Source organism: Argopecten irradians, chromosome 6 (genome assembly GCF_041381155.1).
Source record: "Argopecten irradians isolate NY chromosome 6, Ai_NY, whole genome shotgun sequence".
Classification (NCBI taxonomy): domain Eukaryota; kingdom Metazoa; phylum Mollusca; class Bivalvia; order Pectinida; family Pectinidae; genus Argopecten; species Argopecten irradians.
In genome coordinates this window covers 19,743,528-19,760,568 of record NC_091139.1, presented here as the reverse complement: position 1 = coordinate 19,760,568, position 17,041 = coordinate 19,743,528, and the positions used below count along the sequence as shown (strand labels likewise).

Genomic DNA, 17,041 nt, shown 5'->3' with positions numbered 1-17,041 from the left:
TAATATAAATTGTGTAAAAAATTTGTTTACAAATGTATGTATCAGGAATTCAAATGAGAGGTTTACATATAAATATATACAACAGATGGTTCACCCTTCAGTAAATACTAACTTTCAACTTTACCTCAGGGAGAAAGGGCTGATGACTGACAGATTTTGTATTTCTTCAATTGATTAAATCTTGTTAGGATTTTGGTCAATGGTTCAAATAGCCTTAGGAACTGGTAAAAAGCAAAAAAAAAAAACTTAAAATATATTTTTCTCTCATTACAGACTAATTATAGTCTGGTATTTCATGATAAATAATCACTCTCTCTGTCTTCATTAACAAATCAAGTATGAAATGACATAAACCAGAGGATTTCTTCACATACATTTATGTTCTTATAAAATTGATTTTCTTCAACAGTACAAACAATATCCTCAAACACTCGAGAACAACCAGCTTGCCGACAGATCAGCTTAATTACAATTCCGTGAAAAATCCTTTTTTTTTGTGTGGTTTTTTTTTCATAAAAATTTTACCTGATGTGAATATCTTTTTTTTTTGATCTCCTTCAACTTTGTTTACAGGCTTGCAATAAAGAACCAAATGTTTAAACAGAGCTTTTTTTTTTTCTTTTTTTTTTTAACTTTAGTTGAATTTGGGAGATTTAGAACGAGTCAACTCTTTGGCATGTAGGTGGTTTATAATATGCACATAATATCCTAAACAAAACAATGAAATGATGAGAGAAAATATACAGGGATGAATGTTAGCAATATAACATGTAATCTAAATGCGATTCGTCTAATTTGTCAGCACAACTGGGATGCACAATAATACATACATCTACAGTATAATTCGGATAGTCACATGATATTGGCAATATAGTCATGTGACATCTACAGTATTACTAATTAAGAGAGTCACATGACATGGGCAGTAAAGTCATGTGACATCTAAGCATTACTCAGATAGTCATGTGACATCAGCAGTAGTCAGATAACATCTACAGTATAACTTAAGATGAGTCATGTGACATCTACAGTACCGTATTACTCAGATAGTCATGCGACATCTATAGTATCAGTCAGATGGTCATGTGACATCAGCAGCATAGTCAATGACATCTACAGTATAACTTTGATAGTCATGTGACAAAGTCATGTGCCATCTACAGTAAAATTCACATAGGAATATGATATCCATAACTCAGATAGTCACATGACACATGGCCATTTGATATTATCCATTGTTTAACTTGGATGTCATGCAACATATACATAATGTACAGTACATTATGGATAGTCTAGTGACATTTTAAGTATAACTCAGATAGTGATGCGACATCTGCAATGAATTCAGAAAGTCACATGACATCTACTGTGAAACTCGGGACAGCCATGCATGCGACTCTCCAATATTTTACACAAATAATATCTACCGGAACCACAGAGCGCCACCTACAGGGTTACTTATGTAGTACTCTGGCTTTCTACTAACAAAACCTCACATCCTTCAAGTCGCCATGGCAACCACACTAACAAGGCTTTATATTCTGTACAGGAGTTATTCTAATTTTCATGCTTGGTTGCCATGTCAACCATATCAAGATGGAACCACAACTCCTTCAGTCATGGAAAGGGAGATAATTAAGAATATGGGCATGGCAGACCCCGTAGTGGAGATATCTGTGATCTGTCATTGAATACATAGCGACATTTAGAAAGACAGTTTTCGTGCTGATACTTTAAAGTTATAAATGTACAGATCTACAGAAGTGTTGTAATGTTGACTTTCTTCAGCATTATTATTGGGTATTAATAACTTATTATCATTTTGGCAGATCAGGAGTTTGTATTTGTGTCACTATGGCAGATAAGGTTGTAATTCTTTAAACTAACAAACTTGAGGTAATTAAACATACCCATAAACTCAACTAATTCGTGAGATTCTTCAACTATATGGGGCAGTTTGTCCCCCTGACGAACAGGGCAGAAATGTGCAGTGTCCAAAACAAGAATTAACCACTATCACTTATTTGTGAGAAACAGAGCCTACACATTGTCACACAGTGTCCAGTTATCTGCCCCTGTCTAGCACTGACATCCCCCTTGTTGTGGGTTGGTGTTCTCTGTCAGTCTGGTTCCTTTAGTCTGACTGTTGATCAGCGAAGGGTCAGAATCCAAACTTTCTGACATTTTGTCGCAAATGATATCTACCAATCTTTCAAACACTGCTTTTACGTTGATGTTTTCTTTAGCGGATGTCTCGAAGAATTCCAAACCTGAAAGAAGCAAAAAAAAAAAAAAACAATGCTTAGAAATATTTGTATCTGGACAGATGAAACAGCTAATAAAATATTGTTATTAATATAGGGGAAAACTTTGACTTTGGCAAATACTTTACACAAAGATTTATATGAGTACATTCTGGATATATATTATATGTACCATGCTATAAGGGATTCTGAAAGATAACTTGAAGAAAATCATATATGATAAATCATTTACATATGTCAAAATTACGATATCTTAGTGAAAAATACTTTCAAAAATTATCTGGTTCTTTCTTTTTTTTGTATTTTTTGGATAAAAGAAATCAGTGGTTTTGTCCAAAATTTTTAGCCAAACTAAAATGTAAAGTATGGCCCAGGGAAAGCATTCAAATGAAAAGTCTTCTTTGAAATTACCAAGCCATGGGTAAACTCAATAAGTCTTCTATGAAATTACCAAACCATGGGTAAACTCAATAAGAAATTGCAATTGTCTGAACAATTTAAAAGAACATTCATCAACAGCATTCACTAAGTCATGAACATTTTACAAAATATAACATTATTTCAGCAATAAAACAATATAACAATTTGGTAATGAATATTCATAAATTGGCTACATCATCCAAGTAATCAAGTCATGAATATTCATCAACTGATAGAATCACTAGAACAACCAATTAAGTCATAAATATTCATCATCATTTAAAAGGCAACCAAGTCATTTACATTCATCAACTGATGATATTATAAATGTATTATCACAAAGTTTAGGGAAAATTTAATAGTCATTTTATTAGATAAATAATTAATTGCAATGGCTTTAATTTGTTGAACACACCTGAAAAGAAAACAAGAGACCAGAGGGCCTGTATCACTCATCTGGTTTGTTAAGCCCAGCAATATTTAAGTAAAGTACAACAATGATATTAAAGAGTGTCCTCTATGTTCCCTTTTGGGTGCACCTGCTCCTCCTGCCCCAGGGGATCAGACCCATCCTTTATCAAAAATCTATTCCCCTTCCCTCAAGGATGTTTCTAGCCAATTTTGGTTTAAAATCCTTTCAGAACTTAAAGACATATACTGTAGCGAATTAATATTAATTACCACTATTTCCATTGGGCTCTACCCTTCAGGCCAGGTGAACTAGAAGTCTTTACTTATAGATAACATATTCAAGGAGACAAATCTTAAAGTTATTCCATACCATAGTTACAAGGTTTATTTTTTCATCCTTTGGAAGTAACTGTTGAGTGTCGTAGTATAATGATGACTATGGACACTTTCTGGTTACAACACATGCTTATTGACTTCATGAAATGCAATTTTCATCTTGAACATGTATTTTGTTATCTTGTTAAACAATAATTATGATTCTTAGGTGTGCTAGGTGCTACAGTTAATATGGTATTCATTATACCTCAGAATTCACTTCATTTCAATATGGCCAATCAAACCATCACTCTCTCCATAAATCAATGTACAGCCCGGTTAACCAAAACTTTCATTTAGAGTATTTTTGCTAGCTTTGCAAATGTGCTGTTGCCATGAACAACTGCTGCGGATACCTGATCAGAAGGTGGCAATTATTTCAGTCAGACACTATTGTTAGGAAAGCTTCCACAAAAGTTAGGAATATGATTTTGTCTCTCGAATGATTCAGGCACTAACGAAGGTTCCTATAAGGTACATCTTAGACCATCTGTACGCAAATGTACATGTAACGTTAGGCCCAATTTGAAAGATGTTCTAAGAGAAATTATGATCTGATTCATGTAACAATGAGAAGAGGTCCAATAGGCCTGCAAGATCATCTATTCAACTGCCAGGAAATTTTGTGAAGTCGGTTATTTACATGGGTGAAAATGGTTGTGATCTATTTTTAGTTTTCAATTTGTACAATCTGGATTTCAGGGTATACATGTATATCCGTGAACCATTTCTCAATTTTTAACATTCTGGATCAAACCAAATTGTCCCTCTATACTGCAATCATATAATCCCTATGAAAATAACATGCTATATGTATATGTAGTATTAGTTCTTACAGCCAAATCAGAAAGCCTTATCTTTTCCAGAAAAGGTAGAATCTGTGAAATTCTGTCAATACCAAACTATCCATGCCCAGTTTCTACGGACAGTTTGCCTTCTGATATGCTCCAGAACACAGAAAAATCACTCCTAGATTGTCTGTAGTACTGTTCAATTTGGCTGCAGGGACGTTCTCCTAAATTCTGTAATTTACAGAATTCAATGCACTGTACACTTTGGTTGCAAACGTTCACCTAATCTCTAATGCACACGTTTAATTCAGCGTACAGTTTGGCTACACTAGGGACATTCTCCTAAACCCTGTATTGTGCAGTATTCAATGTACTGTACAGTTTGGCTACAGGGACATTCTCCTAAACCCTGTATTGTACAGTATTCAATGTACTGTACAGTTTGGCTACAGGGACGTTCTCCTAAACCCTGTATTGTACAGTATTCAATGTACTGTACAGTTTGGCTACAGGGACGTTCTCCTAAACCCTGTATTGTACAGTATTCAATGTACTTTACAGTTTGGCTACAGGAACGTTCTCCCTAAACCCTGTATTGTACAGTATTCAATGTACTGTACAGTTTGGCTGCAGGAACGTTCTCCTAAACCCTGTATTGTACAGTATTCAATGTACTGTACAGTTTGGCTGCAGGAACGTTCTCCTAAACCCAGTATATTGTACACAGTATTTCAATGTACTTTACAGTTTGGCTGCAGGAACGTTCTCCTAAACCCTGTATTGTACAGTATTCAATGTACTGTACAGTTTGGCTACACTAGGGACGTTCTCCTAAACCCTGTATTGTACAGTATTCAATGTACTGTACAGTTTGGCTGCAGGAACGTTCTCCTAAACCCTGTATTGTACAGTATTCAATGTACTTTACAGTTTGGCTGCAGGAACGTTCTCCTAAACCCTGTATTGTACAGTATTCAATGTACTGTACAGTTTGGCTGCAGGAACGTTCTCCTAAACCCTGTATTGTACAGTATTCAATGTACTTTACAGTTTGGCTGCAGGAACGTTCTCCTAAACCCTGTATTGTACAGTATTCAATGTACTTTACAGTTTGGCTGCAGGAACGTTCTCCTAAACCCTGTATTGTACAGTATTCAATGTACTTTACAGTTTGGCTGCAGGAACGTTCTCCTAAACCCTGTATTGTACAGTATTCAATGTACTTTACAATTGGCTACAGGAACGTTCTCCTAAACCCTGTATTGTACAGTATTCAATGTACTTTACAGTTTGGCTACAGGAACGTTCTCCTAAACCCTGTATTGTACAGTATTCAATGTACTGTACAGTTTGGCTACAGGGACGTTCTCCTAAACCCTGTATTGTACAGTATCAATGTACTTACAGTTTGGCTCAGGACGTTTCCTAAACCCTGTATTGTCAGTATTCAATGTACTGTACAGTTTGGCTACAGGAACGTTCTCCTAAACCCTGTATTGTACAGTATTCAATGTACTGTACAGTTTGGCTACAGGGACGTTCTCCTAAACCCTGTATTGTACAGTATTCAATGTACTGTACAGTTTGGCTGCAGGAACGTTCTCCTAAACCCTGTATTGTACAGTATTCAATGTACTTTACAGTTTGGCTGCAGGAACGTTCTCCTAAACCCTGTATTGTACAGTATTCAATGTACTGTACAGTTTGGCTACAGGGACGTTCTCCTAAACCCTGTATTGTGCAGTATTCAATGTACTGTACAGTTTGGCTACAGGGACGTTCTCCTAAACCCTGTATTGTACAGTATTCAATGTACTGTACAGTTTGGCTACAGGGACGTTCTCCTAAACCCTGTATTGTACAGTATTCAATGTACTGTACAGTTTGGCTGCAGGAACGTTCTCCTAAACCCTGTATTGTACAGTATTCAATGTACTTTACAGTTTGGCTACAGGGACGTTCTCCTAAACCCTGTATTGTACAGTATTCAATGTACTTTACAGTTTGGCTACAGGAACGTTCTCCTAAACCCTGTATTGTACAGTATTTAATGTACTGACAGTTTGGCTACAGGAACGTTCTCCTAAACCCTGTATTGTACAGTATTCAATGTACTGTACAGTTTGGCTACAGGAACGTTCTCCTAAACCCTGTATTGTACAGTATTTAATGTACTGTACAGTTTGGCTACAGGAACGTTCTCCTAAACCCTGTATTGTACAGTATTCAATGTACTTTACAGTTTGGCTACAGGAACGTTCTCCTAAACCCTGTATTGTACAGTATTCAATGTACTTTACAGTTTGGCTGCAGGAACGTTCTCCTAAACCCTGTATTGTACAGTATTCAATGTACTACAGTTTGGCTCAGGACGTTCTCAAAACCCTGTATTGTACAGTATTCAATGTACTTTACAGTTTGGCTGCAGGAACGTTCTCCTAAACCCTGTATTGTACAGTATTCAATGTACTTTACAGTTTGGCTACAGGAACGTTCTCCTAAACCCTGTATTGTACAGTATTCAATGTACTTTACAGTTTGGCTACAGGAACGGTCTCCTAAACCCTGTATTGTACAGTATTTAATGTACTGTACAGTTTGGCTACAGGAACGTTCTCCTAAACCCTGTATTGTACAGTATTCAATGTACTGTACAGTTTGGCTACAGGAACGTTCTCCTAAACCCTGTATTGTACAGTATTCAATGTACTTTACAGTTTGGCTACAGGAACGTTCTCCTAAACCCTGTATTGTACAGTATTTAATGTACTGTACAGTTTGGCTACAGGAAACGTTCTCCTAAACCCTGTATTGTACAGTATTCAATGTACTGTACAGTTTGGCTACAGGAACGTTCTCCTAAACCCTGTATTGTACAGTATTTAATGTACTGTACAGTTTGGCTACAGGAACGTTCTCATAAACCCTGTATTGTACAGTATTCAATGTACTGTACAGTTTGGCTACAGGAACGTTCTCCTAAACCCTGTATTGTACAGTATTTAATGTACTGTACAGTTTGGCTACAGGAACGTTCTCCTAAACCCTGTATTGTACAGTATTCAATGTACTGTACAGTTTGGCTACAGGAACGGTCTCCTAAACCCTGTATTGTACAGTATTCAATGTACTTTACAGTTTGGCTACAGGAACGTTCTCCTAAACCCTGTATTGTACAGTATTCAATGTACTTTACAGTTTGGCTACAGGAACGTTCTCCTAAACCCTGTATTGTACAGTATTCAATGTACTGTACAGTTTGGCTACAGGAACGTTCTCCTAAACCCTGTATTGTACAGTATTCAATGTACTGTACAGTTTGGCTGCAGGAACGTTCTCCTAAACCCTGTATTGTACAGTATTCAATGTACTGTACAGTTTGGCTGCAGGAACGTTCTCCTAAACCCTGTATTGTACAGTATTCAATGTACTTTACAGTTTGGCTGCAGGAACGTTCTCCTAAACCCTGTATTGTACAGTATTTAATGTACTGTTACAGTTTGGCTGCAGGAACGTTCTCCTAAACCCTGTATTGTACAGTATTCAATGTACTTTACAGTTTGGCTGCAGGAACGTTCTCCTAAACCCTGTATTGTACAGTATTTAATGTACTTTACAGTTTGGCTGCAGGAACGTTCTCCTAAACCCTGTATTGTACAGTATTCAATGTACTGTTACAGTTTGGCTGCAGGAACGTTCCTCCTAAACCCTGTATTGTACAGTATTCAATGTACTGTACAGTTTGGCTACAGGGACGTTCTCCTAAACCCTGTATTGTACAGTATTCAATGTACTTTACAGTTTGGCTACAGGAACGTTCTCCTAAACCCTGTATTGTACAGTATTCAATGTACTTTACAGTTTGGCTACAGGAACGTTCTCCTAAACCCTGTATTGTACAGTATTTAATGTACTTTACAGTTTGGCTACAGGAACGTTCTCCTAAACCCTGTATTGTACAGTATTCAATGTACTTTACAGTTTGGCTACAGGAACGTTCTCCTAAACCCTGTATTGTACAGTATTTAATGTACTTACAGTTTGGCTCAGGACGTCTCCTAAACCCTGTATTGTACAGTATTCAATGTACTGTACAGTTTGGCTACAGGAACGTTCTCCTAAACCCTGTATTGTACAGTATTCAATGTACTGTACAGTTTGGCTACAGGAACGTTCTCCTAAACCCTGTATTGTACAGTATTTAATGTACTGTACAGTTTTGGCTACAGGAACGTTCTCCTAAACCCTGTATTGTACAGTATTCAATGTACTTTACAGTTTGGCTACAGGAACGTTCTCCTAAACCCTGTATTGTACAGTATTCAATGTACTGTACAGTTTGGCTACAGGAACGTTCTCCTAAACCCTGTATTGTACAGTATTTAATGTACTGTACAGTTTGGCTACAGGAACGTTCTCCTAAACCCTGTATTGTACAGTATTCAATGTACTTTACAGTTTGGCTACAGGAACGTTCTCCTAAACCCTGTATTGTACAGTATTCAATGTACTGTACAGTTTGGCTACAGGAACGTTCTCCTAAACCCTGTATTGTACAGTATTCAATGTACTGTACAGTTTGGCTACAGGAACGTTCTCCTAAACCCTGTATTGTACAGTATTCAATGTACTGTACAGTTTGGCTACAGGAACGTTCTCCTAAACCCTGTATTGTACAGTATTCAATGTACTGTACAGTTTGGCTACAGGAACGTTCTCCTAAACCCTGTATTGTACAGTATTTAATGTACTGTACAGTTTGGCTACAGGAACGTTCTCCTAAACCCTGTATTGTACAGTATTTAATGTACTGTACAGTTTGGCTACAGGAACGTTCTCCTAAACCCTGTATTGTACAGTATTCAATGTACTTTACAGTTTGGCTCAGGAACGTTCTCCTAAACCCTGTATGTACAGTATTCAATGTACTGTACAGTTTGGCTGCAGGAACGTTCTCCTAAACCCTGTATTGTACAGTATTCAATGTACTGTACAGTTTGGCTACAGGAACGTTCTCCTAAACCCTGTATTGTACAGTATTCAATGTACTGTACAGTTTGGCTACAGGGACGTTCTCCTAAACCCTGTATTGTACAGTATTCAATGTACTGTACAGTTTGGCTACAGGAACGTTCTCCTAAACCCTGTATTGTACAGTATTCAATGTACTTTACAGTTTGGCTGCAGGAACGGTCTCATAAACCCTGTATTGTACAGTATTCAATGTACTTTACAGTTTGGCTGCAGGAACGTTCTCCTAAACCCTCTGTATTGTACAGTATTCAATGTACTTTACAGTTTGCTACAGGAACGGTCTCATAAAACCCTGTATTGTAACAGTATTCAATGTACTTTACAGTTTGGCTGCAGGAACGTTCTCCTAAACCCTGTATTGTACAGTATTCAATGTACTGTACAGTTTGGCTACAGGAACGTTCTCCTAAACCCTGTATTGTACAGTATTCAATGTACTGTACAGTTTGGCTACAGGAACGTTCTCCTAAACCCTGTATTGTACAGTATTCAATGTACTCGTACAGTTTGGCTGCAGGAACGTTCTCCTAAACCCTGTATTGTACAGTATTCAATGTACTGTACAGTTTGGCTACAGGGACGTTCTCTCTAGGAACTTTCAAACCCTGTATTGTACAGTATTCAATGTACTGTACAGTTTGGCTGCAGGAACGTTCTCCTAAACCCTGTATTGTACAGTATTTAATGTACTGTACAGTTTGGCTACAGGAACGTTCTCCTAAACCCTGTATTGTACAGTATTCAATGTACTGTACAGTTTGGCTGCAGGAACGGTCTCCTAAACCCTGTATTGTACAGTATTCAATGTACTGTACAGTTTGGCTGCAGGAACGGTTCTCCTAAACCCTGTATTGTACAGTATTCAATGTACTTTACAGTTTGGCTGCAGGAACGGTCTCATAAACCCTGTATTGTACAGTATTCAATGTACTGTACAGTTTGGCTGCTACAGGAACGTTCTCCTAAACCTCTGTATTGTACAGTATTCAATGTACTGTACAGTTTGGCTACAGGGGAACGTCTCCTAAACCCTGTATTGTACAGTATTCAATGTACTGGTACAGTTTGGCTGCAGGAACGTTCTCCTAAACCCTGTATTGTACAGTATTCAATGTACTTTACAGTTTGGCTACAGGAACGTTCTCCTAAACCCTGTATTGTACAGTATTCAATGTACTTTACAGTTTGGCTACAGGAACGTTCTCCTAAACCCTGTATTGTACAGTATTTAATGTACTTTACAGTTTGGCTGCAGGAACGTTCCTCCTAAACCCTGTATTGTAACAGTATTTAATGTACTTTACAGTTTGGCTACAGGAACGTTCTCCTAAACCCTGTATTGTACAGTATTCAATGTACTGTACTGTACAGTTTGGCTACAGGAACGTTCTCCTAAACCCTGTATTGTACAGTATTCAATGTACTGTACAGTTTGGCTACAGGAACGGTCTCCTAAACCCTGTATTGTACAGTATTTAATGTACTGTACAGTTTGGCTACAGGGCTAAACGGTCTCCTAAACCCATGTATTGTACAGTATTTAATGTACTGTTACAGTTTGGCTGCAGGAACGTTTCTCCTAAAACCCTGTATTGTACAGTATTTAATGTACTGTACAGTTTGGCTACAGGAACGTTCTCCTAAACCCTGTATTGTACAGTATTCAATGTACTGTACAGTTTGGCTACAGGAACGGTCTCCTAAACCCTGGTATGTACAGGTTTAATGTTACTTTACAGTTTGGCTGCAGGAAGTTCTCCTAAACCCTGTATTGTACAGTATTCAATGTACTGTACAGTTTGGCTGCAGAACGGTTCTCAAAACCCTGTATTGTACAGTATTTAATGTACTGTACAGTTTGGCTACAGGAACGTTCTCCTAAACCCTGTATTGTACAGTATTTAATGTACTGTACAGTTTGGCTACAGGAACGTTCTCCTAAACCCTGTATTGTACAGTATTCAATGTACTTTACAGTTTGGCTACAGGAACGTTCTCCTAAACCCTGTATTGTACAGTATTCAATGTACTGTTACAGTTTGGCTACAGGAACGGTCTCCTAAACCCTGTATTGTACAGTATTTCAATGTACTTACAGTTTGGCTACAGGAACGTTCTCCTAAACCCTGTATTGTACAGTATTCAATGTACTTTACAGTTTGGCTGCAGGAACGTTCTCCTAAACCCTGTATTGTACAGTATTCAATGTACTTTACAGTTTGGCTGCAGGAACGTTCTCCTAAACCCTGTATTGTACAGTATTCAATTGTACTGTACAGTTTGGCTGCAGGAACGTTCTCCTAAACCCTGTATTGTACAGTATTCAATGTACTTTACAGTTTGGCTGCAGGAACGGTCTCCTAAAACCCTGTATTGTGTACAGTATTCAATGTACTGTACAGTTTGGCTACAGGAACGTTCTCCTAAACCCTGTATTGTACAGTATTCAATGTAACTTTACAGTTTGGCTGCAGGAACGTTCTCCTAAACCCTGTATTGTACAGTATTCAATGTACTGTACAGTTTGGCTGCAGGAACGGTCTCCTAAACCCTGTATTGTACAGTATTCAATGTACTTTACAGTTTGGCTACAGGAACGTTCTCCTAAAACCCTGTATTGTACAGTATTCAATGTACTGTACAGTTTGGCTGCAGGAACGTTCTCCTAAACCCTGTATTGTACAGTATTCAATGTACTTTACAGTTTGGCTACAGGAACGTTCTCCTAAACCCTGTATTGTACAGTATTCAATGTACTTTACAGTTTGGCTGCAGGAACGGTCTCCTAAACCCTGTATTGTACAGTATTCAATGTACTTACAGTTTGGCTACAGGAACGTTCTCCTAAACCCTGTATTGTACAGTATTCAATGTACTTTACAGTTTGGCTACAGGAACGTTCTCCTAAACCCTGTATTGTACAGTATTCAATGTACTTTACAGTTTGGCTGCAGGAACGTTCTCCTAAACCCTGTATTGTACAGTATTCAATGTACTGTACAGTTTGGCTACAGGAACGTTCTCCTAAACCCTGTATTGTACAGTATTCAATGTACTGTACAGTTTGGCTGCAGGAACGTTCTCCTAAACCCTGTATTGTACAGTATTCAATGTACTTTACAGTTTGGCTACAGGAACGTTCTCCTAAACCCTGTATTGTACAGTATTCAATGTACTGTACAGTTTGGCTGCAGGAACGTTCTCCTAAACCCTGTATTGTACAGTATTCAATGTACTTTACAGTTTGGCTGCAGGAACGTTCTCCTAAACCCTGTATTGTACAGTATTCAATGTACTGTACAGTTTGGCTGCATGGAACGTTCTCCTAAACCCTGTATTGTACAGTATTCAATGTACTTTACAGTTTGGCTGCAGGAACGTCTCCTAAAAACCCTGTATTGTACAGTATTCATGTACTTTACAGTTTGGCTGCAGGAACGTTCTCTAAACCCTGTATTGTACAGTATTCAATGTACTGTTACAGTTTGGCTACAGGAACGTTCTCCTAAACCCTGTATTGTACAGTATTCAATGTACTGTACAGTTTGGCTACAGGAACGTTCTCCTAAACCCTGTATTGTACAGTATTCAATGTACTTTACAGTTTGGCTGCAGGAACGTTCTCCTAAACCCTGTATTGTACAGTATTCAATGTACTGTACAGTTTGGCTACAGGAACGTTCTCCTAAACCCTGTATTGTACAGTATTCAATGTACTTTACAGTTTGGCTGCAGGAACGTTCTCCTAAACCCTGTATTGTACAGTATTTAATGTACTGTACAGTTTGGCTACAGGGAACGTTCTCCTAAACCCTGTATTGTACAGTATTCAATGTACTTACAGTTTGGCTACAGGAACGTTCTCCTAAACCCTGTATTGTACAGTATTTAATGTACTTTACAGTTTGGCTGCTACAGGAACGTTCTCATAAACCCTGTATTGTACAGTATTCAATGTACTGTACAGTTTGGCTACAGGAACGTTTCTCCTAAACCCTGTATTGTACAGTATTCAATGTACTGTACAGTTTGGCTACAGGAACGTTCTCCTAAACCCTGTATTGTACAGTATTCAATGTACTTTACAGTTTGGCTGCAGGAACGTTCTCCTAAACCCTGTATTGTACAGTATTAATGTACTGTACAGTTTGGCTACAGGAACGTTCTCCTAAACCCTGTATTGTACAGTATTCAATGTACTGTACAGTTGGCTACAGGAACGTTCTCCTAAACCCTGTATTGTACAGTATTCAATGTACTGTACAGTTTTTGGCTACAGGAACGTTCTCCTAAACCCTGTATTGTACAGTATTCAATGTACTGTTACAGTTTGGCTACAGGAACGTTCTCCTAAACCCTGTATTGTACAGTATTCAATGTACTGTACAGTTTGGCTACAGGAACGTTCATCCTAAACCCTGTATTGTACAGTATTTATGTACTTTACAGTTTGGCTGCAGGAACGTTCTCCTAAACCCTGTATTGTACAGTATTTCAATGTACTGTACAGTTTGGCTACAGGAACGTTCTCCTAAACCCTGTATTGTACAGTATTCAATGTACTTTACAGTTTGGCTGCAGGAACGTTCTCCTAAACCCTGTATTGTACAGTATTCAATGTACTGTACGTTTGGCTACAGGAACGTTCTCCTAAACCCTGTATTGTACAGTATTTAATGTACTTTACAGTTTGGCTACAGGAACGTTCTCCTAAACCCTGTATTGTACAGTATTCAATGTACTGTACAGTTTGGCTACAGGAACGTTCTCCTAAACCCTGTATTGTACAGTATTTAATGTACTTTACAGTTTGGCTACAGGAAACGTTCTCCTAAACCCTGTATTGTACAGTATTCAATGTACTGTTACAGTTTGGCTGCAGGAACGTTCTCCTAAACCCTGTATTGTACAGTATTCAATGTACTGTACAGTTTTTTTTGGCTTACAGGAACGGTTCTCCTAAACCCTGTATTGTACAGTATTTAATGTACTGTACAGTTTGGCTACAGGAACGTTCTCCTAAACCCTGTATTGTACAGTATTCAATGTACTTTACAGTTTGGCTGCAGGAACGTTCTCCTAAACCCTGTATTGTACAGTATTCAATGTACTGTACAGTTTGGCTGCAGGAACGTTCTCCTAAACCCTGTATTGTACAGTATTCAATGTACTGTACAGTTTGGCTACAGGAACGTTCTCCTAAACCCCTGTATTGTACAGTATATTCAATGTACTTTACAGTTTGGCTACAGGAACGTTCTCCTAAACCCTGTATTGTACAGTATTCAATGTACTTTACAGTTTGGCTACAGGAACGTTCTCCTAAACCCTGTATTGTACAGTATTCAATGTACTTTACAGTTTGGCTACAGGAACGTTCTCCTAAACCCTGTATTGTACAGTATTCAATGTACTGTTACAGTTTGGCTGCAGGAACGTTCTCCTAAACCCTGTATTGTACAGTATTCAATGTACTTTACAGTTTGGCTACAGGGTAACGTTCTCCTAAACCCTGTATTGTACAGTATTTAATGTACTTTACAGTTTGGCTGCAGGAACGTTCTCCTAAACCCTGTATTGTACAGTATTTAATGTACTTTACAGTTTGGCTGCAGGAACGTTCTCCTAAACCCTGTATTGTACAGTATTCAATGTACTTTACAGTTTGGGCTGCAGGAACGTTCTCCTAAACCCTGTATTGCTCTACTTGCTATGTACATATTCAATGGTACTTCAGTTTGGCTGCAGGAACGTCTCCAAAACCTGTATGTAAATTTAATGTACTGTAGTTTGTTAGGATGTTCTACTTCACAGAATTCACACACCTCCCTTGCCTGTGTATGGTATAGTTTTTTAGCTAATGTGGTATTCTCCTCATCAACCAAATATACTGGATGTTCTACTTCACAGAATTCACACATCTCCCTCCCTCTTGCCTGTGTATGGTATAGTTTAGCTAATGTGGTAATGTTATTCCCTCCTCATCAACCAAATATACTATGTACTATCAAAATATACAGTATTCAGTGGAATTCTCTAGAACAATGAGATTGCCTTTTGAGACATTCCCCTATACCAAGCTCTCCAATCTGGACATCAGCAGGAGTAAATCAATTTGAGAGTAAACTAATTATGTTAATGGTTATTGATATTGGCCTCCAGGCACTGCAGCATTTATATTGATCTCTAACATTGATCGGTATACTGTAGTCTTACCTATCATTTCTCTATTGTTTTTATACCATCAGAATCCAGCCATAGTTACCCACAGATATGACCATATAATGAATGTGTAATTTCGCGTTGTTTATCTCGTGTTAATTAGAGCTGCTGTGAGTATAACCACTATAGAAAGGATATTTTTAATTTCTTAGCCGATACCACTCAATATTACATTAGGCAGAGTCAGAAATAGCACCCTGACTCCCTACATATTCTAGACCCTGACTTTGACATCCAGACTTCCTACATAATCTAGATTATGACTTTGACACCCAGACACCCAGCCTACATACATAATCTATATGTATCTACATAGTCCGCTAAACCTGCCTATATTATTAGGCTTTTTTTTTTTATTCTTTTATTTTTTTTTTTGCCTAATATATAGTCAGCTCGCGGTACCTCTTAAAAATGTGAAATCGTAGGCCAGATTTGGCCTACGCTACGTCAGCGGCATATTTCTAATATATCGTCCATGCAATGCCGGGAAAACGTACACATACCTTTATATTGGGATCTTATGTACTCCTTTGCCCCCATGTTACATCCCATTTATGAAATTAAACAACTGTGTACAATGAAATACTTCTGAGATCCTTCTATTTCACACATTTGTAATGGCCGCCGTATACACATTTAGTAGAGCAAACGGCAGCCAATCAACTTCGCTTCCGGTTTTATTTTTCAAAAAAACCATGTGCAGTTGAAAGATAAACAAAATGCTAGCCAGTTAGAGTTTTTAAAGTAAAATCATGGTCGACATACACGACATGTTGTCAAATATTCAAATTGAACACGACTATTGCTGGTACCGCATAACTTTCGCGATATTCACGTTGCATATACATGTAGCATATACACGGTAGAATTTTGTTTATCTTTCAACTACACGTGGATATTTAAAAAATAAAACCGGAAGCGAAGTTGATTGGCTGCCGTTTGCTCTACTAAATGTGTATACGGTGGCCATTACAAATGTGTGAAATAGAAGGGTCTCGGAAGTATTTCATTGTACACAGTTGTTTAATTTCATAAATGGGATGTAACATGGGGGCAAAGGAGTACACAAGATCCCAATATAAAGGTATGTGTACGTTTTCCCGGCATTGCATGGACGATATATTAGAAATATGCCGCTGACGTAGCATAGGCCAAATCTGGCCTACGATTTCACATTTTTAAGAGGTACCGCGAGCTGACTATATATTAGGCAAAAAAAAAAAAAAAATTAAAAAAAAGCCTAATAATATAGGCAGGTTTAGCGGACTAGTATCTACACACAGATTGTTTATCTAGGAATTGTGATCCACAGGTAGGAGACTAAATTGTATGACTGAAAAAACTCGGCCAACGCAGCTTTCTCTAAACTTCTAAATGTGTGATCATCAAGATTATCCAATAATTGTCCAATGAACTGCCACCAAGACAGATCCATGATAAATCAGATTGCAGACATTATCAAATTACCTTAACATGAGCCACATATTTACAATGCTGGTACATGAGTGAATTTTGCATGACAAC

The 17,041-nt window shown here is 37.9% G+C and overlaps 1 protein-coding gene across 1 annotated transcript in view; it reads right to left on the bottom strand.

Annotated features, from left to right (window-relative positions):
- Positions 1-256: 256 nt before the first annotated feature.
- The window catches only part of LOC138325259 (ras-related protein Rab-3-like), a 34,861-nt gene continuing 18,076 nt past the window's right edge, over positions 257-17,041 (bottom strand). Inside the window, exon 4 of the mRNA XM_069270788.1 lies at positions 257-2,270. Within this exon, the coding sequence (XP_069126889.1) occupies positions 2,080-2,270 (191 nt within the window). The 3' untranslated portion in view covers positions 257-2,079. The remainder of the gene's footprint in view (positions 2,271-17,041) is intronic.